The sequence below is a fragment of the Artibeus jamaicensis genome, unplaced genomic scaffold (genome assembly GCF_021234435.1).
Source record: "Artibeus jamaicensis isolate MK-2021 breed Jamaican fruit bat unplaced genomic scaffold, CSHL_Jam_final contig_387, whole genome shotgun sequence".
Lineage (NCBI taxonomy): Eukaryota > Metazoa > Chordata > Mammalia > Chiroptera > Phyllostomidae > Artibeus > Artibeus jamaicensis.
In genome coordinates this window covers 4240956-4264361 of record NW_026521812.1, presented here as the reverse complement: position 1 = coordinate 4264361, position 23406 = coordinate 4240956, and the positions used below count along the sequence as shown (strand labels likewise).

The 23406-nt window shown below is 37.9% G+C and overlaps 1 protein-coding gene across 5 annotated transcripts in view; it reads left to right on the top strand.

The window, feature by feature from the left end:
- EYA4 (EYA transcriptional coactivator and phosphatase 4) overlaps positions 1 to 23406 on the top strand; it is a 250553-nt gene that overhangs the window by 29923 nt on the left and 197224 nt on the right. For all 5 annotated transcript variants that reach the window (XM_037132776.2, XM_037132775.2, XM_037132773.2 and 2 more), the window contains exon 2: positions 168 to 266. In XM_037132776.2, coding sequence (XP_036988671.2) covers positions 234 to 266 — 33 coding nt within the window. In that variant the 5' untranslated portion in view covers positions 168 to 233. The remainder of the gene's footprint in view (positions 1 to 167; positions 267 to 23406) is intronic.

Below are 23406 nucleotides of genomic sequence, written 5' to 3'. Positions count from 1 at the left end.
ACCCTCTCTCCTTCCCTTCCCCTCCAAATATAAATAAATAAAATCTTAAAAAAATAATTCTGTAGATTACCAACTATCACATAAATCATAGTGTGTTTTGATAATTTTAAAAATAAATGGAAAAGATGACGTTTTCTTTTTCTTTTGTTTCTATCCTTTTGTTTCAGATAGTCCATTCTGAATTGAAGGAAGCTGCTTCTACTTGGGAGTGGCGGGAGAAGTGAGAAAACCACATGGAAGACTCCCAGGATTTAAATGAGCAATCAGTAAGTCTTCATTCAATCTCAGTTTGCCGAAAAAAGTTATGGTACAACCACTCAGAATTATACTAAAATGAATATACTTTTAAAAGCAAGTTTTTTAAAAATAATATGTTTTTTGCCCTGGCTGGTGTAGCTCAGTGGATTGAGCGCGGGCCTGCGAACCACACGATCGCGGTTCGATTCCCAGTCAGGGCACATGCCTGGGTTGCAGGCTGGTTCCCTGCAGGCCAGTTCCCAGCAGGGGATGCACAAAAGGCAACCATACATTGATGCTTCTCTCCCTCTCTCCTTCCCCCACTTCCCCTCTAAAGATAAATAAATAATAAAATATTAAAAAAAATAATATGTTTTTTAGTTGATTTGGAAATTTTCTCTTAAGGTGATAAAACAAACCTTTGGAAATTGATGGTGTTTGTCTTACGATTGTGGTCTTCCTTGATTGTGTGCCTGTAAAACCACTCACTGGTAGGAAGAGCAGGGAATTGAAATCATGCTAAGTGTTTTCTACAGTACAAACTATTTCACATACCTCCTTTGCTAGTTTTATTTCAAATGTGCTTAGATAGTGCAACTATTGTTGAATGTCAGAAGCATATAAAGAGCAACTATTTTACTAGCATGTCTATTGTTCATTTCAAAGATGGCAAACGCAGTCCTCAATGGCTTTCCTTATTTTGCTAAGCTCTTTGCAGAGTGAAGAACGCACAGGATTGGTGACAGTCATTCTAAGAATCTGATTTCTCAAAGGGAAAGGATGCACATGGCTTTTCCTTGCAACTCATTAGTAGTGTCTCCATGAGACTAGTTCTTCGCTGTGCAGAACTGGAGTCAGTGGGTAGTCTTCCCTCAGCCTCCCACAGCACTGCCCACTTTGGCCCAAGCTACTCTGTTCACAAACAACTAGTGATGTCTCAAGTGAGGGGATGTGTGTACCTACCAAGCGTGTGTTATGCTGACCGATGATATTTTGTATTGGCCTGTGTGATCATGATTTGATCTTAAAGTCTAATGTTTCTATCAGGCAATAGAGGAGAGTATGATTGTATATAGTAGTGTGGTTCTAGAAAAGATTTCTGGGATGAGTTCAAGTTTAAAATACAGAGGTCTGTGTGTCCTGATGTATACGTGGCATTCCAAGTTAATTTAATTTTTTTATAATCCCATTTAAAAGAAATAACGGAGTCTTCAAATATACACTTGACCATTGTTTAATTTCATTATATATTATATAATTTTTGTTCTCACATAGAATCAAAATGTAAGAAAAATGATAAAACTGTAAAAAACCTGTCAAATGATAGAGATGTTATTCTTCAAAAATTGCCTGAGCCTTTTGGAAAAGAAAAGTGGCATTTGGGAGGCCAGGGTTTCGAAGTAGTTTATTTTTTTTAATGTTGGTTATTGAACTTAAATACTCATAGTATAGACTCTGGAGAAATGGATGATAGCATGATGATACATCACCCGTGCCCTTGCATGGTTATGGATCTCAGTGGTGTCGGAGGTCTGCAGGTGTCGCCATGTGTGTACCTGAGTAAATGATGCTCTCTTCTTAATGGTGATGCTTCATGAGAGGGCTAGTGTTTATTTGTGCTTTGTTCTTACATACTAGGGGTTACTTAAATGTTTGTGTGTGTGGGTACATGCACATGTGTGTCCATGCCTGTATGTTGTTAGATTGACCCTGGGGTTTCCCAGGACATGGAACTTTCAGAGCTAAAGCAGGCAGAGTCTAAGATGGTTTTCAGAGCTAAAGCAGGCAGAGTCTGAGATGGTTGATCTCTGAGATGTGTATGTGCTCAAGAATGAATTGTTTTTAACACAGTGGAGGTTAGAATTAATATGTTTTCATGTTCAATATTAGAGTGAGATTATTACTCAAGGTACTTCATACCACCTTTTGCAGAATGAAACTCAGCACTTATAGATAGAATATAATTCCCTCTTAGTCATATTTTAGAGTTGTGGAGCCCAGTATTTAAATTTTTAAAAAGTATTTGGTGTTGCTAATGTACAGCCAGGTTGAGAGCCAGAAATCTAGGGTGACCTTCTGGCTTCTCATCTTGCACTCAGCTGCTGAGTTTGTGGTGAGAATAGAAGAGATTAGAGAAGAAAAGGATGCTCTTCCCTGTCTCCTTCTCTTTCCCCTTTCTCACATTGAACTTTACATCTGAGGGGGTCTATTGCCTGGTCAGCCAGACTGGAAGCTGCTGATCTGTGGAGTGGTTGGTTAGGACATCAAGAATGGGAGGACATCACGAATGGGTGCTCCCGGTTTAAGCCACAGGAAGCTTGAAGTTTGTGTCAAGTGTTACTGGATTAAGGGCTCTAATTTTGTCAATATAAACATCGAAAATCCTTCCTCCTTCTTCAACATCTGTAGACATAGAAGACCATATAGGCCAGTCTCTTGATCTTGTTCATGTGCAAGGGGATACTTAAGACTGTTTAAATGAGCTGCCCACATTGGCATGGCTGGTAAGCATCAGAGTTGGGACTTCACACAGGTCTTCTGACTCCAAGTCCAAAGCTCTCTTCATGACATCAACATGACTCATGGCTTTTGAGTTTTCTTTTTTTGTCATTTATCACCACAGATATGTCAAAAAAGTCAGAATTACCTTCCCCCTTACATTAAAATGATTTCTATTTGAAGAAAATCTTTAAATGACTTTAAATTTTTACCCACTTTTATCTGTTCCAAAAATCTGTAATGAATTTTGCATTACACAACATAATGTAGTGGGTGAGGAATTGAACTCTAAAATCAGACATCCCGGACATTTAAACACTTGGTATTCTTTGGGAAATCACTTAAACTCTTGTCATCTGTAGTGTGGGAGGATAATAAAAAGAACTTATGTGAAAAACTTAGCTCCTGCCTAGCTTAAACCGATAACTTCATGAATGTTAGCTGCTATTACAGTTACCTGACAAATTCAGCTGGTCTTTAATAAGTATGCATTTATTCTTGCGACAACAACCTTCAGGTGACGTCCCCGCCTGAGAATAGGTAGGTCTACAAGCTCAGGAGCTGAAAAATGAACTCACCAGCCCTCCTCCCTTGAAGTTCTCCCCTACTGCCTTACTTCCCATCTCAGGGGGACAGCATCATCAGCTACGGAGTGGGTTGAGCCAGAAAAGAGGCAGTCATCCTTTTCTCCTTCATCCTCCTCTCAAAGTCCTTCCCATTCTTAACTGTCAGTATCTCTCAGGGCTGCTGTCTTTGCCTCAGCTCCTTATTTTTTATCTTTATATTACCTCTTGACTATCTTTTTCTGCTTTTTAAGTTAGCTCTAGAATTGTCTTTCTGAAATATATACTTGATCACTTCAGCGCTCTACTTAATATCCTTCCCAGACCCTTTCTTGCCCTGAAGAGAAGCTCCCAAGTGTGCTGTGAAGCACACAGACTTAGCTGCTTACCTGTGACTTGCCAGTCTTATTTCTGGCTTCTTTTGGTTCCCTGAATCTTACAGGTTCTCTAAGGTTTTTATGCCTTTGCTAATTCTATAGCCTCTCCCCAGACGGGCCTTGTTCCCAGCAGGATAAGTTGTAAATCCTGAAGACTTAATATAGGTTCCACTCCCTTTGAACAAGCCTGTCAGACTGCCTCCTTTCCCACACTGTTAGCCGTGCTGGGCTGGGGCCTTTGCAATGTGCTTCATACCTTTGGGCGTTTGCCTCTACCCCAGGACTTACCCCATGGAACTGTAGTCTTAACTGTGTATTTGCCTCTATGCTGAATTATAAGCTACTTGAGAGTAATAGCGGGTCTTATTCATTTTGTATCCTCCTTAGCCCAATTCTTGCAGTCCATAAATGTTTCCTTCAAAAGTTTTTATATGCTGTCAGTGAAGTATGTTAATGAATAGCCTGACAAATTTTAGAAAGCCGAAATGTTATTGTCAGAATAGATTACTGAGTTGTGAATTCATGTTTTACTTAGATTTTTAAAAAGCTGCATAAAGCATCTACTATTAGTTTAACAGCATGGGATCAAAACAAAGTTTGGCCCTTAAACATTGTTTTTTGCAGTATATTTATGTTAATTTTTCAGTCTGGATTAAAGGATCTGAGGAATTTTAAGAGGTAAGCAATTAACGTAAGATTTAACTTTTAACTTTGCCTGAAATTCTGTATTAGGAGTTAATTATGTATTAAGAAGAAATTTAAGTCATATCCAATAATGGCTTATATAATTTTTAACTAAATATTGCACTCATTAACAGACACAAATATGAATCTAGATTATACATAGCAGTATCTATAAAATAATCCAAAGTTCCTTTGATACTAAAATATGTTATATTCCCTGTGTTCAAATAAAGACTGAGTAACATTTGTTATTTTTTAAGAATTCATATACATCGAAATATTTTAAAGTCCTATTTTGGCGATGTCGAATATTTCCAAAGAGTTTTTTTCGGGTCTGATTCATTCATATATACATGAGAGAAGGAGTTTGGCCTAAATTTATCATCAAGCTAGAAGGTTTGAAAATAATTTTTTTGTTAATTTTAAGCATTATACATAACTCAGTAAAACATTTGTGGTGACTAAGTAACACGAGGTAAAATGAACAAGTCGCAGTTTACAGTAGGACTGCTTTTCCCAATATTAAATATTAAGAGCCTGAATCTCCCTGTATATGTCTGTATTGTTACTGAATCAGTTAATTTATACCATTGGTGACATATTTTAGTTAGTGAGGTCTAAATTAATTCACATCTAGTGTATTCATGTTTTATCTTATGTTTCAACAACACATTTAGAAATTCATATCTATTTGTTGATATTAATAGTATTTATTTTGTTATCTAAGGCCTAGTAACATTAACATTTATTAAAATTCTGGTTAAATAAATTAATCTTTTTGCCTCTGTTTTTCTCCCTTAGAATGCAGAAATGCCTTTAGACTAATACTCTACACTCTACATAGCAGTATATGCAGAGAGATTCTGCAGTATCATCTCTGCCTGGAGCCTCTAGCCCATCCTTTAAAGCTGTGCTGTTGTCTGAGCCACTCAGACAGGCTCCTAGCTGTTGTATGGAATTAAATATACCACCCAGATTATAATCTAGATGGAGCGCTTCAGAATCATCATTTCTGTCAGTGTTTAAACACCGCTAGAAAATAATTATTTTGGTTCGTTTCACTTTAAATTATTTTTTTCATTTCTGATGATGTGGCATTATCAAAATCCTGAAATATTATTCTTCTCTTGCTTTTTCGTTATGTGTTCTAATCAGTTTGAGTAGCATGCATACTGTTATTCTTAAATGTATTTTATTCAAATCTAAACAAAATCAGATTTTTTTTATTGAGGCTACCAATCTGCTTGGAAGAACTTGTCCTTTACACTGGTCAGAAGGATTATGTTTACAGCATGTATTTTTTACACCATCCAAATGGACAGCATGCTTCAGAGTTCAATGGAATTCTGCTTAGAGCTAAATTGTTTTCAGAACTGTAACTCCCAATGGCCTATAACAGTTTTAATTTGCAGCTATATAATAGAGTACCTACACTGTGAAATTACAAAGTAGATATATATACACTGAGAAATTACAAAGTAGATATAGTAGATATATATATATATATATATATATACAAAGTAGATATATAAGTAGAAATTATACTGTAATTTCTACAGTAGATACACTGTAGAAATTACAAAATAGATATATCTATTTATATAGATAAATTTTATAGATATAAAATTTAAGTTAAATTTTATTAGTTATTAAGATACATTCTTTTAAATAAGATTTAACTGAATTTTTATATATGTCATGAGCTTTTAGGGATTCAATAGAAGATTTCATTAATTATCTTCTATGATTTTCTCAAATTATAATTTAATTATTAAAACTTTTAAATAACTTTTGGAACATGTATTTAAAGAGGGAGAAGCCCATATTGTACAGAATATGGATTGTGATTGCATCCCATTTTTTAATATTGAAAATGTACATATTAGGCTTTTCTTTTGTCAGTTGTAATCAGTTGGTAGCAGCTGCCTGTGTTGAGAAGGAACCTAAGCCGCCTTCTGGCTCCTTGGAAAAGTAACGTTACCTATTTAGTGCCGTCTGCCACGGCCTTGGGAAGGAGGGAGCGTGGCGCCCGGGCCTCGTGCCTGCGGATCCCGGGCCTGGTCAGCAGCTTCGAGGACTTTGTTGGAGTAGTACAGCCACAAGAAAAGCTATGATGTCTGTGGTGAAAGCACCTGTTTATGATAGAAACATAATCTATTTCACGCCTTTATATATTTTTGTATTATAATGTATTTTTATTCTATTTTTTTCAATTATAGTTTACATTCAGTAGCATTTTCTGTTAGTTTCATGTGTATAGCATGGTAGGTAGATAATCAGGTACTTTATGAAAGCATCCCCCTGATATTTTCAGTACCCACTTGGCATAGTTATCACAATATTATTGACTTTATTCCCTAGGCTGTACTTTATGTCCCCGTGTCTGTTTTGAGACTCCAATCTTTACTTCTCAATCCTTTCGTATTTTTCACGTAGTCCCCAACACACCTTATAATCTTAAAAATGATAAAAATGAAAGTAATGTAACTTTTGCTATAAGGTATACAGCAAATGGACAATGTTCACTGGTTAAAAAAAAAACAGTAACATTCACTTTACTTCAGTACTTCATAGCCACCAAAGTGTTATTACATTACATATAACACTTACAATTGCATTTCCAGATAGGCAGCATTCTAGGGGTTTACGAGATTCACCTCAGGTAATCGCAGAGCAGCCCTCTGTGGCGGGCTGTGTCACAGCCTCAGCCCGAAGAAGGGCGCACTGAAGCTGCTGTCATTCAAGGTCGTGCTAGCTGGAGCGCTATGCTGATGGGAGGTGAGCGCATGGACACCAATTCCGGAGTCCACACTGCTAAACACGACATCTTACCTGCTTTGATCAACGTAAACAGTTTTCAGACCTTTCAATACACTTGGTGCTTTGAAAGTATCCATTAGCACTCGACTTGATTTCAGCTTATTTGAACAAAGAGCAAAGGTTTTAAATATCATTCTCCCACGAATACGAATCAACTACGCAGTCTTCATTAGTAAATATTTTGAACAGGCAGTCGTAAGACAGCAGGATGTATGAAAGTTGAGTGATAATTCAACAAATTTGATTAAACAAATATTTAAAGATTCCTCCCTCTCTGTCAGGAACTCTGCAAAACCAAGGATTGGAAGACAAATATAATACAAATATAATCCTCCCCTCCCCAAAATTTTAGTTTAATATAAGATTGTATGATGTTATGTCAAGTTCTAAAGTTATTTTAAAATGAGATTTGAACCATACATTGATATTTCTCTCCCTCTCTCCTTCCCTTCCCCTCTAAAGGTAAATAAATAAAACCTTAAAAAATGTTTTAAAAATAAAATAAAATGAGATTTTGACAGTGGCTACTAATTTATTCACTCAATATTTGTGGAGGACAGCTGTATTTGAAGGGTGATTTTAGGTGTTGGAAATACTTGGACAAAGTGGACACATTGTTATTTTCACGGAGCTTATATTATAATGGGGGAAGATAAACAAATAAATACAGGATGGTGGAGAGTAATAAATGCAAGAAGAAAAATCAAATAAAGCAGGCAGGAGAATAAGAAGCTCTGGGGACAAGCTGAATGGGTGGAGAAAGCTACAGTTTTTGGAGAGTAGTCAGGAGGAGCTTACTGAGAAGGTGACGTTTATGCAAAGATTTGAAGGAGATGACAGAGTGAGTCATGTGAATATTGGGGTGGGGGTGGATTTTGCTTTGGAAGGAACAGCAACTGCAAAAACTGAGGTGGGAGCTTGCCTGGTATATTTGAGGAGTGAAAAGGAGGCCAGTGTTGGCAGTGATGGTGGAGAAAACAATGCAGCAATAAGGTAGAAGTCAGGATGTGGAGGTGGAGGAGTATGGATTGTGTAGGGTTTTTTAGGCATTGTAAGACCTTGAACTTTTCTCCAAGTGGTATGTGAAGCAGTTGGAGGAGCTGAGGGATGATGTGATTTGACTTAAGTTTTTGAAAAAATCACTCTGTCTACAGTGTGGAAAAAAATCGTTATGATGACTTGGGTAGAAACCAGGCCGTTGTACATATCCAGATGTGCAAAGGGCAACACAGCAGGGGAGCGGGTGAGGATACATTTTGAGTGTGGATTGTAAGAGAAACAGTGGAGTCAGAGATGACTTTAAGGTCTTTGTTCCTGAGCAGTGGGATGGCTTTCACTGGTATGGGATGACTTAGAAGGAATAGATTGAGGGTGGAGATGAAGAGTTTTAGACATGAGGGCAGAGACAGTCCTGTGTTTTTGCCAATTCTGTTTCTGTGCACCAAGGACTGCACTTTCTAGCCCGCTTCACTTATGCAGGACCATGGCACTAGTTTAGGCACATGAAATGCAAGGGGAAGTGATGTGCATATCATTTCCAGGCTGAGGTAGTGAGAAGCCTCTCCACTAGCCGCTGGTCTCCATGCTCCCCAGTGTGAAGAATGAGGAGGAAGCCCCAGGTTAAAATTGCAGTGCGCCAAAACTGAAGACGCTGGATTCCTGAAGCACTGCATGAAGGACAGATTCCCAGGAGAGTATTAAGCAACTGAGTTAATAGAGACATACTAAGTTTTACCTGATATGAGACGTATGTATGGAAATGCTGGGCAGTTAGATGCAGCCATTTGGAACTCAGGAGAGAAGATTGGGCTTTAGACATTAATTTGAGAGGCTGAATCAGAGTATCGCTGGTATTAAAAGAAATGTTATTTGTTGAGATCACTAAGAGAGTACGTCTAGATAAAAATCAACTAAAGGCCTGGCCATAGTCAGTGAATTCCCCTTTCAAGTGCTTTCTTCCAGATTTTCCCACGATCACATTATATGTGGGTTACTGGTTACTGAGTTCACCTGTCTCAGGGAAGCAGGAGCCACCATTGCAGCTGATTAAGTATCAGAGCATCATTAGCTTTGCCTTTGTGGTCAAAGTAACAAGAAGCCATATATATTTAGAAGAAAATAGTCACCGTGTATTTATTATTTTCTTATTGTTGTGTTTGTAGATATGATATTTCTAGTATTCCAACTTAACAAAGAATTGACCTACATCAGGGTTGCTCGGTTTCAGCATTAATGACATTCGGGGCCGGATAATTCTTTATAGTGGGGGGCTGACCTGGGCATTGTATGATGTTTAAAAGCATTTCTGGTATCTTCCCACTAGATGTCAGTAGCTTCTCCTTACCTCCTCTACTCTCATTACTGACATCAAAAATGTCTTCTGGGGGAGGTAAGAATCACTGAAGTGTATTGCATCTGCTTTCGATGAGTTATTTGTTTATATATTAATTTTCTGCAAATTATCTGAAGAGGTTTACCTGAGCATTTACTATACTATGCTATATTAAACTATTGAGGAAACTGGAGTGAGAAGACAAACTCATAGTAATTCAGAATGTAAGCAAGAAAGCAACATAGCATTGTCAAGTTAACAGTACAGAATAACAAGCGCTATGCTATCAGTGAGGAAAGTCTGCTCAAGAAAAGTCAATGAAAGAATTATAGATAGACTAGGTCATTTCTTAACCAGGTCTGGAAAGAGGGAATGAGATTGTATGAATATGACGGGACCTAACCCTGCCTGGTGAAGAGCAAGAATAAGACTCAGAACTGCCCAATATGAGGCAGCAAGGCCTGCCCAGGAACTTCGGATGGATTAGAATGACTGAATCAGAAGCTCTGTGAAAATAAAATTGTACAGCGGTGGAAAATCTCACTGAGCAGTTCTGAGACCAGACTGGAAAGAGCTTTGAAGTAGATGGAGTTAGATGGATCAGGAGAGACAGAGAAGAGAAAGGAAGAAAAACAAAGGGAAGATCAGGGTAATAATGTTTTCAGAGCCAGTGGCCAAGGCAACTTTCAGGAGGAGTTGTCCACCGCTGTCCGACATTTTAAGAAAGCAAGAATGGGGACTGAGAACAAGGCTGCTTCATTTGTTGATCAGAAGGTCGTTGGTGGCCATTTGCTATGCAGCCCCATTAGAGTTATGGCAAGAAGAGAGGTCTCAGAGCTCAACACCGAGAAAATGACGAAGTAGGAGGTCGCTGTTGAGTTTTAAAGAAAAACAGCAGTAATTTAAGGGAGCAGCTTTTCCAAACAAGAGGAGGCTTGAGTGGGATTGATGATGAGAGAAGGTTCAGTGGAGAATAGAACCAAATTATTGCAGAAGGGATATTGGGGCTCAGTGGAGGTTAGAATAAAGAAAACAACATTGGGATGATGATGTCTCTTGATGGCATTTTTGTTGTTTTGTTTTGCTTTTGGTAACGTGGGAGGGAAGTAGATTTGTGTGTGCAAGGTCAGGAAGTGGATTGATGCATGGTAGGACTATGGATTTAAGTAGTTTAAAGAAGATTAACAGTGGCCATTATTTTTAAAAATGGTAGGTGAACCCCTAGAACTCAATACATAAATTATGAAGTGACATTTTGAGTTTGCCTTTAGCAAAGCAGGTCCCACTTACTAGAACGTAAGACTGTGTTAGCATTGAAAGTTTATTTTTTTGCATTGAAACCATTAAGAAGAGACAAGAGAAAAATAAACACTTGTGGTTAATGAAAATGCCTCTCATCTTGGGAAGAAACTGATGCTCTGTTTTCTTTGGATATCCATATATCCAACAAAAAATCCCTATTTATATAGATGAGATTGGGTCTCATTTAACAAGAGTCAGACTGAAAAAGTACTTCTCTCAAAGTGCATGAAATTCCACCATTTCATATCTTCTTGGATTAAGGATTGATTTCTGTGTTCAGACTTTTTTAAGGATGCAAATACCTTTGTAAGGGTTACTATGTTAAGAAGTTCATGTTAACTAACTCTCTTGGCAGGAGCCCTGATGGAAGGGCGGAAGGTTTTCAAAAAAAAAAAAGGCAAAGGAGAGTTAAAAAAAAGAAAGGCAAACATTGCCTGCTTCTTTGCTTAGCTTCCATTATTTTGCCCAAAGTGCTGTGGACGACACATGTGAACAGCGGATTATAGCTGAATTGTTGGCGCCAGCTGCTCCCTGCTAACACGCAGTTCTCACTTGGGCTTCCTAAGTGCCTTATGTATACCTACCGATTCACTGAATGTTCACAATGCTTTGATGAGGTGGACACTATTATTATCCTCAATTTGTAGTGAGGGGTTACTCAGCTAGTGGGCGGGTGAGCAGGATTTTCATCCAGGCCCTCTGGCCCCTGGGCTGACGATACTACGTGCCAGGGGCGTCTGCTGGGGAAAAGCCCTAATTTTTCATTCCTGACTTACTCCTTCAACCAAAAATTCGAGATCTTTTGAATTTTTATACACACGAACAAAACAAATTTGATTTGTGTTCATGTTTCATATTATTTTCTTCAATGTGCAGATCTGTCACATCAGAAATGGGGTGAAAAAAGGGGTCGACTGAGGACTATAAATAGGTGGTGCTTGTTTTTCAAACTACAGATAAAAAAGGTGGGGCTTAGATAAAAACTGGAGTCCACACTGGCTTTTCCACACCAGGATTTTTGAAGACAGAGGTACATTTAACATTTCTTTACATCAAATGTCTTGTTCAGTGTGCCTCCTTTTGACACTGCCAAGCTAGATCGGGAGGTCTGGAGGACTCGTTTCATCAAGATGACATTATCAAGTTCTTTACTTTGCAGAGGAAAAATAGAGGCTGAGAGGATTTAGGCAGCTTATCAGGCTAAGACCAGTGCAACAGCAGGGTGTTTTGAAGTAAAACTTTTGATTCATTTTTAACTTCAACACTAAAATTTGAATACTTTTATATACTTGTTTTTAAAATCTGGAAATTAAAATCAACCCCTGGGACACTGTATTAAATTATTGCTTTATTTGGAGATTGATGAAATAATTTCATTTTAGCTTGTACTAAAGTTGTTGATAGATCAGGGTCATTTAAGAAAGTTCAAGCAAAGGTGTGAAACACTTTCTTTTACATGTTTGTTTTTCTCCCAGTTATTATTAATGCTCAATCTGCATTAACGGAAGAAAAATAATTTGGCTGCTAAGTTACTCAACTATAGGGTTTCAAAGCACCTTATTAGAGAGGGATGTAATTTCATCCTCCGGGCCTTTTATATAACAGGGTGCATATTTGGGTTACTTTACTCTGACCCGGAATTAAACAATAGATTAAAGTTGTGTGCAGGAAGTTCAAGTTTTTATTCAACAAAAATTGAAAAGGATATTATGGTGGTTTCTCAGACTGCTCAGGGTGTCTTTATTCTTCATAACTTTTATACTCTTTTTAATTTAGTATTTAAAGTGTTTTATACTCTTGTCTGAATAGCCTCTGCCTCAAAGTTGTCTGTTTATTTCATAAGTTTTATAAAATGTAGGTATATGATAACTACTGTGTATAATCAGTGGTTTTTAAATACATAACTTTGACACATCAATGCTTTGGTATATTGCTCAACTACATACAACCATAGTTTAGTTTCAGGATTCTTTAATGAGAAAGAGTAGATATAACAGTGCTTCACATACTAAGTATTAAGGGAAGTAAGCCTGAAGGCCTGTAAATTCAAAGTTAAAAGGCTTTCTGTCTCGGTTTTGAGAGCATTTTCCTAAGATGAAACAAAGAATGTCAGGACACTGCCCCCTCTAGCCACCTAGCAGTGCACCTTTCCTTCTTGAGACTCTCGTATAGGTAGCAGTCCCTGCTCCCTCACCTCAGGACTGCAGCGCCCCTCTCCTTCATACTCTGTGATTTGCATGATAATATCCACACTGATTCATGTTTGGGGTGATTGTTTCCATCCTCGCTGTGAGATTGTGGAATTCTTATTTTGTTTCCAGGAAGTGAAGTTTGCATTGGCTGGGTTCCCAGCTAGACTGATGCTTTTTTTTTTTTCACATTCTGTTTGTTTGTTTAATGTCTTAGATTTTGAAAGCCATTCAGAATTAAAGGACCTGCATATTACCCGAGGAAGATAATTTGTGATTGAAGCTCTTTGTGCAAAATCACAAGAGGCGTTTAAATGTTTAAGTGACTTGTTATGGATGGATGGATAAGAGGCTATTCTGCATGCTCATCTGCTGAACATTTACAGGGCACTTACTGTAACGGCATCTGCTTACTTTCTGGGTGATTCAGACAGATTCCACTGTGCACGAGTTACTCCGCAGAAGTAGGTTGGGGCTCATCAATGATAATTTTAGGTTATGCATACTTATATTTCAGGATGTTGAATGAATGTACTAATCTACAAGTGAGTAACTTTTATATTGAATGTTTCTGATTTAATAGTTTTAATATTTTAATGCTAGACTAATTTTCCCTCTTTGTTATTGTTTCTTGCACTATAATTAAAATTGTATGTACAGTATTTTAATTCTTGAGCCCTTAATGTCGAACTTGAGATTTAAGGTAATTAATTGAAGGCCTCCAGGATATTGGTGTTTGTTACATGGATTGAATGTTGATGTAAAGATCTTAAGCTCCAAGTTGCTTTGCTGTTTGATTCTATTAGACTGACTATACAGGGATTTAGCAGGGGGTGTACTTCCAGTGCCTGCCTTTCTCTATGTTTGGGACAAGTAACAGATTCAGAAATTGATAGAAAAGGACAATTTTTGTTTTCCTATAATTTTCTCAGACTTTATTAAACAATATCCTTTGACATCTGGATGTATATTCAAAAGCCCCCAGAAATTCATATATGTCTATTTAACTAGTTTTGTTTTTTTCCTAAATGTTCCTTTGTCAGAGCCTTTGCATGTTTAAGCTTGGAAATAGCAGAGACCAAGCAGTCCACCTTTTATCATTTCATAGATGCAGTTAAGAGTAAACCAGGGAGATTAAAGAGTCTGATCAGAATCACAGGGCCAGTGGACGGTAGAGTTGGGCATCAAGCTTGTGTTTTCTAATCCTAGGCTGTGTTCTTTACAGTCTCTGCATGCTTGGTTTTGTTCATGTCCCAGAGCTTTCGGCTAGGACTTCTGTTGAAGTTGAGTCTGGGGAAACTGTCATTCTATGATTTTTTGCAGTCATACAGGGTATAAGCCTTTACTGAAAATTTCAGACTGATTGGAATCCACATGACCGCACCGTATCCAATTCCCAGCATTCCACAACACACTGAAAACCCTTAGCCAGGACGTCTCATCCTTGATAGGATAATCGGAGGCATGTCACACTGAACCCAACCACAGTGCCCTGTGGCAAGAGAATGTCAATTACTTTTAATTGTTTATGATGAAAATGCCATTAGTAAAAATTAAACGATCTTCACAAATGACATAAGCATTGCAGAGAAAGTTAGCTTCATGCCCTGAATTGTCCGCATCAAGAGCTGTTTCATTAGTCATGTTCACCTTTCCATTTCTGTTTCTTTGAGATTCAGAAGTCATCGTGTGCTCAGTGGCAGCGGTGGGTTTCAAACGCGGTGTTCTGTACACTTCACAATTCCTCTTTCTCTCTTTTAACTTGACTCTTTTTAACCCTTATTTTGGAGCAGATTTATTATAAGTCCCCACCACAAATGCTTTTTTAAAAAGAAACTAGAGAGACTCTATGGAAATTACATTCATAATCTTGCATCTTTTCTAGGCTATGGAGGATATAGGGAGTTGAGCACATGTAAAACACTGTTCATGGTTTCTAATTACATTTCTAGCCAATAATGCTAGACAGTTCCACTTGCCTAGTAGTCATTTACCTCTTCTCTCCTTTGTTAACAGAATCTTGCTTTTGTTGAGGGCCACCACACTGTCCTAGATGTTGAATTGGTTGAAGCCAGATTTATGATATTTTCAGTCTTTTTTGAAAGTGATTGATCTAGTGTTGGACAAGTGACCCAAGGGACTTCTGAGAAAGATCTTATTTCATCTAAATACAAGTGCTGCAGGACAGAGGGCTCCTTGCTTTCATCCCTTCATTTCTTACTGCTTAGGAGGCTGTTACAGAAGAATGTGATGTGGTAGCATTCTCTGACAATGAGGTGATAAGCCTAAGAATGAAAAACCAACATGTTAAGGATGGCCAAACAGAAGGACAGAAACAAGAACTTGCATTGCCGATGACAATATTGAGCTGCCAAGCCTGGCACATCCTCCTTCAAGACTTGTTGCTTGTGAGATAATTATATTTTTAATTGAGATATTCTGTTGTATTTGTTAAGATTTGTGTGGGTGTTTTCACTCCTTGGTGGAAAGGAAAAAAAGTAGAAGTTATTTTCACTGTCCTTAGAATCACAAAACTGACTCTTTTTTAAAAATAAGAAAGATTTTATTTATTTAATTTTAGAGAGAGGGAAAGTGTGAGAGAAACAGAGGGAGAAAAACATCGATTGGTTGCCTGTCATATGCAGTCCCACCAGGGACCAAACCTGCAACTCAGGCATGTTCCCTGACTGGGAATCAAACCAGTGACCTTTTGCTTTGTGGGATGATGTCCAACCAACTGAGCCACACTGGTCAGGGCACAAAACTGGCTTTTCAAATAAGATAAGAATCCTTTTGAAACAAAGGATCAGCATATTTACTTGGTTGTAATTTTTCATTTTTATTGAGATATTTATATACAACAAACTGCATGCATGCCTGTATGCATGCTTGTGTGTGTTTATATTCTGGGTACAACTCCTTTATTAAATATATATATTTTGCAGATGTTTTCTCACATACTGTCTTGCTTTTTCATGGTCTTAGTAGCTTGTACATTACAAAAAACAAAGTAAATTAAAGAAAAATGAATGCACTGTAATTTTGATTGGCATTGGATTGATTCTGTAGATGTAGGGCAGAATTGACGTCTTAACAATGCACACCAACGAGTCTTCTGACCCACTTAGCCATGCCTTCTTTAATGGCACTCAGAAATGTTTTGTAGTTTTCAGTGTATAGGTCTTGCGCAGCTTGTCAGATTCATGTCTTAGTCTTTCATATGTTTGATGCTATTGCACAAGTTTTTTATTTCAGTTGTTCATTCATTGTATTGAACACATGGAAATAAGTTGTTATTGGTATATTGATCTTTTATTATACAACCTTGCCAAATAAGTATTAGTTCTATTATATTGATTTTCTATGTAGATAATCATATTTTCTGTATATAAAGACAGTTGTAGTGTTTCATTCCTTAGTCTAAATGCCTTTTATTTCTCTTTAGTGCTCTATCTCAGTGGCTAGAAATTCCAAGTCAGTATTGAATAGCAGTTGAGAGACCATCCTTTAGATCTCTTCACATGAGTTTGAGGGTGGAATCTATAAAGGAAACTCCTCAGAAGGCGTTTGATTGATTTGGGGGAAAATACATTTTGCATTCTTCTTTGTATCTTTACAATAAAATATTAAAAATAAAGTTTAAAAACTTAATACTTAAATTTATCTTACAAAGGAACAGTCTGTCCCCCAGCCTCAAACATTGAGGAAAGTTATAGTTCAGGAAGAGGTGCTGTATTTAATCCTGTGTTTTTTATAGCATGTTTCTTAAAACCTGATTTGAGAAACAAGGTAGATAATAACATATGGGTCATGTAAAATATATGAAAAATCTAAAGTAATGTAAAAACAGGTGCAAGCTGTAGAACACTGTATTCAGTTATATTATAGGTTATATTATTAATTTAACTCAGGCCTCTACTAGATAATGAGTTTCTTCAAGGTGTGCTGCATCTTATTCTTTATTTTATGTACAACAGCCTGTGGGAAAGCCTTATATAAATTTTGTGGAATGACTTTCACAAGAATTTATTCAACTAACACGTGTAGAGATCAATGGAAATAAGTAAGAGAATCATTGTATTTGTTGTACTTGGGTGATTAGAAAGCTGGTGTGTGTAAGTTTGGGGTCTGATTGATAAAAAGAATAGGATGCCTATGAAGTAGAAGCAGATTACATGTCTATTATGATTGAGAAATTATACAGAATAATGTTTCTCCTATCAGGATATGTATATCCAGAGGCCCATAGATATATTTCTTGAGGGAACTGGTTCCAAGCTGTTCATAAATATTTTTGAAATGTATGTTTGAGGGCACAAAACTACCACACACATTTTTGGGTTATGTGAATAATCATGAACTTATATAACAAGTACTTCTATGAAATTTTAGTATTGTAGTTTGCATTTTTAATTATATTTTATTAATTCAAACTGATCGCATAGTGTCAGCGTTTATTTAGTTAACCTAATTTCTGAATATTTCTCAAATTAGACTCTGCAGATCATGTTCTTAAATGCCTTAAAGTCTGGGACACACAGATCCGGGACAGTGAGCTAGGACAGGCTGGGTGAGACAGGACGGTGGTGCCCCGGATGTTCCCGGAGTCTCCGTGTCTTCTGTGCCCAGCTTCCTGAGGTCGGCAGGTGGGAGCTCTTGTTTTCCTGAGTGGCCAGTCCATGCTGCCCCTGCTCCTCTGCTCTCCCCTGGACCTTTCCCATGGCCCCCAAACCAGGAGGGTGCCATCTTCTCTTGACACTGCTTTGCCTCACACTGCCACATCCCTCTTGAGTTACTGCTGCCACGTTCTGTGAACAAATGGCAGTTACTGTCACCGAACGAACTTCTGGGGCAGGTTGTAGAGTGAGCACAGTGACATATAAAAAATAACTTGACACTCACTGTCATAAACCACAGTTTATAGAAACTCATTAGTCATTCATTGCTCACTGATAATCCATCCCCAGAGGGCTCTTCACTCTTGCACTAGACTCCCATGGTCTCTCTGTCTTTTATCCCTTTTTTTCTGATTTTCTCTTTTGTCCTCAACATCCTTAGCTTCTCTCACTTTATTGAGCAGAAATTTAGTTCTGTCTTTTTCATGGACTAACCCTTCAGTCTATTAAAAATCAACTGAAAAATATTAAGGTTTTATTTTCTTTCATTTTCTTTATTTTTTAGAGAGAGTGGGAGGGAGGAAGAGAGGGAGAAAAACATCAATTGGTTGGTTCTCACATGCCCGCAAATGGGGACCTGGCATGCAATTCAAGCATGTGCCCTGACTGGGAATCCAACCAGCAGCCTTTTGGTATGGCTCAATACACCGAGCCATACCAGCCAGGGCCGAAGTTTTAATTTTTAAAAAAGTATGTATGCCCTGGAAGGGGGTCATGGCATTTTCTATGAGGCCATGTCACCTGTAGCACTAATACTTCCTTTTTATTACAACTGACACATAAATATGCATATTGACCTAACAGAGTATATGTTTAATATATGTATGTTCGTGCATTTCATGAACTTTATTTTTCATTTTTATGTGTAAAAATACATGGGAAATAAGTGAATTTTTTGTTATCAAGAATCTCTCAGAAATGCTTGATGATGGAATACTATAGTTATAATTCATGAAAGAAGAAGAAGAAAAGGCAACACAACATTTTACAAGGGACGCTGTAGGTAGGACCAGAGAAAACAGTTTCCAGCCCCATCTCAGTCCTTCAGTTATTCCGACACTTTGCCTGCAGTGCCCTGCCTCCTCCGGACCTGTGCCCACACCTGTAACTTTCATCTCTGCCTGCCCTTGTGGGGTCAGGCTGAGGCTGTGCTTTCTAATCCACAGACTCCTTTAAAAATGTAACTGGTAGAACGTTGTGATGATGATCATCTTCTTCCTGTGAACTAAAAAGTTCTTTTTTTCCTGGTATATACTCATAGGTAGGCTATTCACAGGCTTACCCCTGTGAATGACTTCTATGTACTTGAATGGACGCTGGAGGATCTAGACTTTACTTTAGTCCACTGAATGAAGAACAATAATATATTATAGCATATTCTTGGTCTTTTGCCTTTATGTTGTCATTCAACATTTAAAAACTGCCTATTATTAAAAAAATAGAGGTCAGTCCTGCCATTTATAAAGGACTAATCCACATTGCATTGGTTAGACATTTTAAAACTTTCTCCCTTATTTGAATATCCAGAGGAAATTTCTTGTACTGTAGTATAATAAAGCAGACTATGAACCAATATTGGTAAACGTTTATCCCCCACCCCACAAGATGGTAAGTATAATTCTAAATACATTTCATGGTTTTAAAAGTTAGAATTTTTCTTATTTATTTTAAGACTTTATTTTTTAGAGCAGTGGTTTCGGCTCACAACACAATCGAGGGGAAGGTACAGAGGTTTCCCATATACCCCTGACCCAGCACAAGCATAACCTCCCACATTATCATATTTCCCCACAAAAGTGGTGTATTTGCTACAGTTATTGAGTCCATGCTGACAGGTCAAAATTACCCAAAGTCCATAGTTTTGAGTCATTATACTTCTCCATTGCCGTTGAACATTATATACATTTGGACAAATGTATAAATGGCATGCATCCATTACTATAATACCATACACAGTATTTTCACTGCCCTGGAAAGTCTCCGTGTTCCACATATTGGTCCATTTTCTGCCCCCATCCACACCCCTGGCAACCACTGATCTTTTTACTGTTGCTACAGTTTTGCATTTTCCAGACTATTGTGTAGTTGAAATCATGAAGTATGTAGTCTTTCAAATTGGCTTCTTTCACTAAGTAATAGCAATGAAGATTCATCTGTATCTTTTCATGACTTGAATAATATTCCATTGTCTGGAGGTACCACAGCATATTTATTCATTCACCTACTGATGGACATTGTAGTTGCTTCAGTGATTTGGCAATTATGAATAAAGCTGCTGTAAACATCCATGTGCAGGTTTTTGTGTGGACATATGAGAGCTGACTGGAAAAAGACCAGCCATTGTTAATATAATGAGAATGGTTTGCATGACATCAATGTAACCTGGCAGCCAAGGAGAATGGACTGGAATGTGCATGTGTGTGAACAATGATGACTTTGCTGTACTAGTCGATGGAGTAGATGCTGTTGAGTGAGCTTGTGTACTGTGTGGCTGTCACATTCAAGATGACTAAGTGGATGGAGCAATGAATCTGTATCAAATTTTGCATTTAGCTTAAACATTCCTCGGTGGGAATTATGATTCAGAAGGCTGCAGCTATGGGAAACTGGTGATTGGCAGCTTCATCATGACAACGCACCCATTTGTGCATCACATCTTATGACACATCAAATCGCCCGGCCCCATTACAGCCCAGATTTGGTGCCCTGTGACCTATGGCTTTTCCCAAAACTAAAATCACCTTTGAAAGGGAAAAGATTTCAGACCATCAGTGAGATTCAGGAAAATACAACGGGGCAGCTGATGGTGATTAGGAGAACTATGTGAGGTCCCAAGGTGCCTACTTGGAAGGGGACTGAGGTGTCATTGTCCTATGTACAATGTTTCCTGTATCTTGTATATTCAATAAATGCCTCTATTTTTCATATCACGTGGCTTGGTACCTTCTGGTATTTTTCCATAAAAAGACCTTGCATTTTTCATCTGCTTTGGGTAAATATGAAGGGGCTGGGATGTATAGTAAGAGTATGTTTAGCTTTGCTAGAAACTGCCAGACTATTTTCCATAGAGGCTGTACCATTGTGCATTCTCACCAGCAAGGAACGAAAAGGTCCCTGTTGCTCCACATCCTTCTCACCATTTGGGTTAACGGGGGGTTGTCAGTGTTTCTGGTTTGGGCCGTTCTTACAGATCTGCAAGGATGTCTCATTGTTCTTGGAGTTCCAGTTTTCCTGATGATGTATGCTTACTTGCCATCTGTTTATCTTCTTTGGTGAGGTGTCTGTTAAAGTCTTCGGCTCATTCTTGAATCTGATTGTTTTTCTTATTTGTTAAGCCAGGGTTAATATTTTGAGTTGTGAAAGACCACTCAGGAAAATCTTGTTTGTGGTAGGGGTCAAAACCTGTAGGCCTTGGTCAAGACTGGCCTTTGCGCTGAGGGAGATGGAAAGTCATTGTAAAGACTTGATGTGTGTTTCTGACATGGCACGACTTATATTTTAAATGGAGATCAGATCCCAGGACAACAGGAAAGGATAAGGAGGACCAGTTAAAAAGCTATAAAAGCAGTTCAAGCTTGGGCTTGGATAGTAAGCATAGAAGTGATGAGATTTGAGGTCTATTTCCAAGGTAGAGCCAACAACCTAAGCTAATGGATTCGAAGTGGGGTGGGATGAAAAGAGAGGGTTGATAATGACCTTAAGTACTGCGATGACAAAATCTTTTTTTACATCCTTTTCCCTTTTTTTCCCTCATTATTTTCCTCTCCCCTGCCCTCTGGTTACTGTCAGTTTGTTGTCGATTTCAATGTCTCTGGCTACATTTTGCTTGCCAGTTTGTTTTGTTAATTAGGTTCCACTTACAGGTGAGATCATATGGTATTTGTTTTTCACCACCTAGCTTACTTCACTTAGCATAGTACTCTCCAGTTCTGTTCATATTGTTGTGAAGGGTAGGAGTTCCTTCTTTTTTTCTGTTGCGTAGTATTCCATTGTGTGAATAAACCATAGTTTATTGATCCACTCATTTGCCTATGGATGTAGCCAAGGGGGAGTGGGATTGAGGGTGGAAGGTGAGTGTGGGTGAGGTAAGAAAAAGTGGTGGTGGGAAAATGGAGAAAACTGTATTAGAACGTCAATAAAAAATAAAAAAAAATTGAGGAGAAACTGAAAAAAAATTAAGATCTTCAGGACGGAGGATTGGGAAGGAAATCAAGAATTCAGTGTTTGTGCAATGTCAGGTAGGTTTTATTTTCCTCTAAATGGCTTATTATTCCCAGCACATTTATTGTTCTTTCTTCTTTTTCATTTGTCTTCTATTTTTCACCTATCACTTATCAGATATCCATTTATGCCCATTAAGAAATATGTAATTGTGTTGCTCAAAGCTTTAATTTTACCATTTTTTATTACTTGACCTATCAATTTTTTGGAGGGGTGGAGTCACTGAATCTATTAACTACCAAGATAGGTGTTAAAATCTCTCATTGTGATAGTAACATTTATCATTTTATCTTACAATGCTATTTTGGATTTATGCATATTAAAGTTATGTTACTGGCTTCATGCACATTTAGAAATATTCGTTCTTCTGGTGAATTAACTTTTACTATAATGCGTTAATGTCTTTATCCAATGCCATCTGCCCTGAGGTCTCTGTGGTGACACCCATTGTTCTAGTTTTTGTGTCCTTGTGTTTGAGCTCCTGTCATATTGAACTTTAGCTGCGGGAATCCTTTGGGGTCTGGATTTAAAATATGTTCCTCCACAGAGACCTTGTATTTGGTCCTGGTAGATGCCTGGAAGCCCCGTCATCTGTGGTTCCTTTAAAAGAGAACTAAAGTTTGGTTTAGGTTTTTTTGGCAAGCCATGTAACATTAATGTTGAATACCAGATTGAGCGATTGTGGGCTTGTGGTTAGGAATTTTCAGGAAAGTGTGCTCTTATTTTTCCATTCAAGCCAAGGTCAGGACCAGTGTGTGGCCCCATTGTTGTCTTCTTTGAGGTGGGGTTTTTCTTTTTCATCCCAGAGGGTGAAGCGGTTCACGGATCCCACCCTGACACGAACATCCCAGATCTAATATCCATTCACCTACAGGAGTTTGGACTCCTGGCTTCACCTCATTAAAGTCCAACTTTGAGTCCCTGGCAGTTGACAGCAAACAAACAAACACAGCCCGTACTCACTCACCCTGAAGAATTTCCCAGTCTTTTCATTTTTGTCCTCTGAGGAATTTCTTCACTTTCCTGTCATCTCGGATATGCTCTGAAAGATATTTAATTTTTATGCAATTTGTTTACTTCTGCCTGACCAGGTAGGATTTCTCTGAACATCTAGTCCATAGTAGTTATTGGTGACGTGCTTGGTTGTAAACACAGGAAGGTTTCAGGTCCAGCCTAGCACTGTGGTTTTGTTCACTGGCTTTGTGGGTAAAGAACTTTAGGCTGCGTGAAGATCCTCAACACCTTTTCCACCAAGTGGATTTAGCATCCACTAACAAATTTTCACTAAATTAACTAGAACACCGGGAGCTACAAAATGGTGATTCTCAAGATCTATCAGTCCTTCTACTCACACAAATAATACAAATGGTATATTATTTGCCATTTTTCTATAAAGAAGAGTTTTCTCTTCTGACCTACTTAGCTTTTTTCTCTTACTGTCTGATGGATTATTTTAATTAAATAGGTTCTAATCCTTTTGCCACCATTATTTTTGATATGCAAACT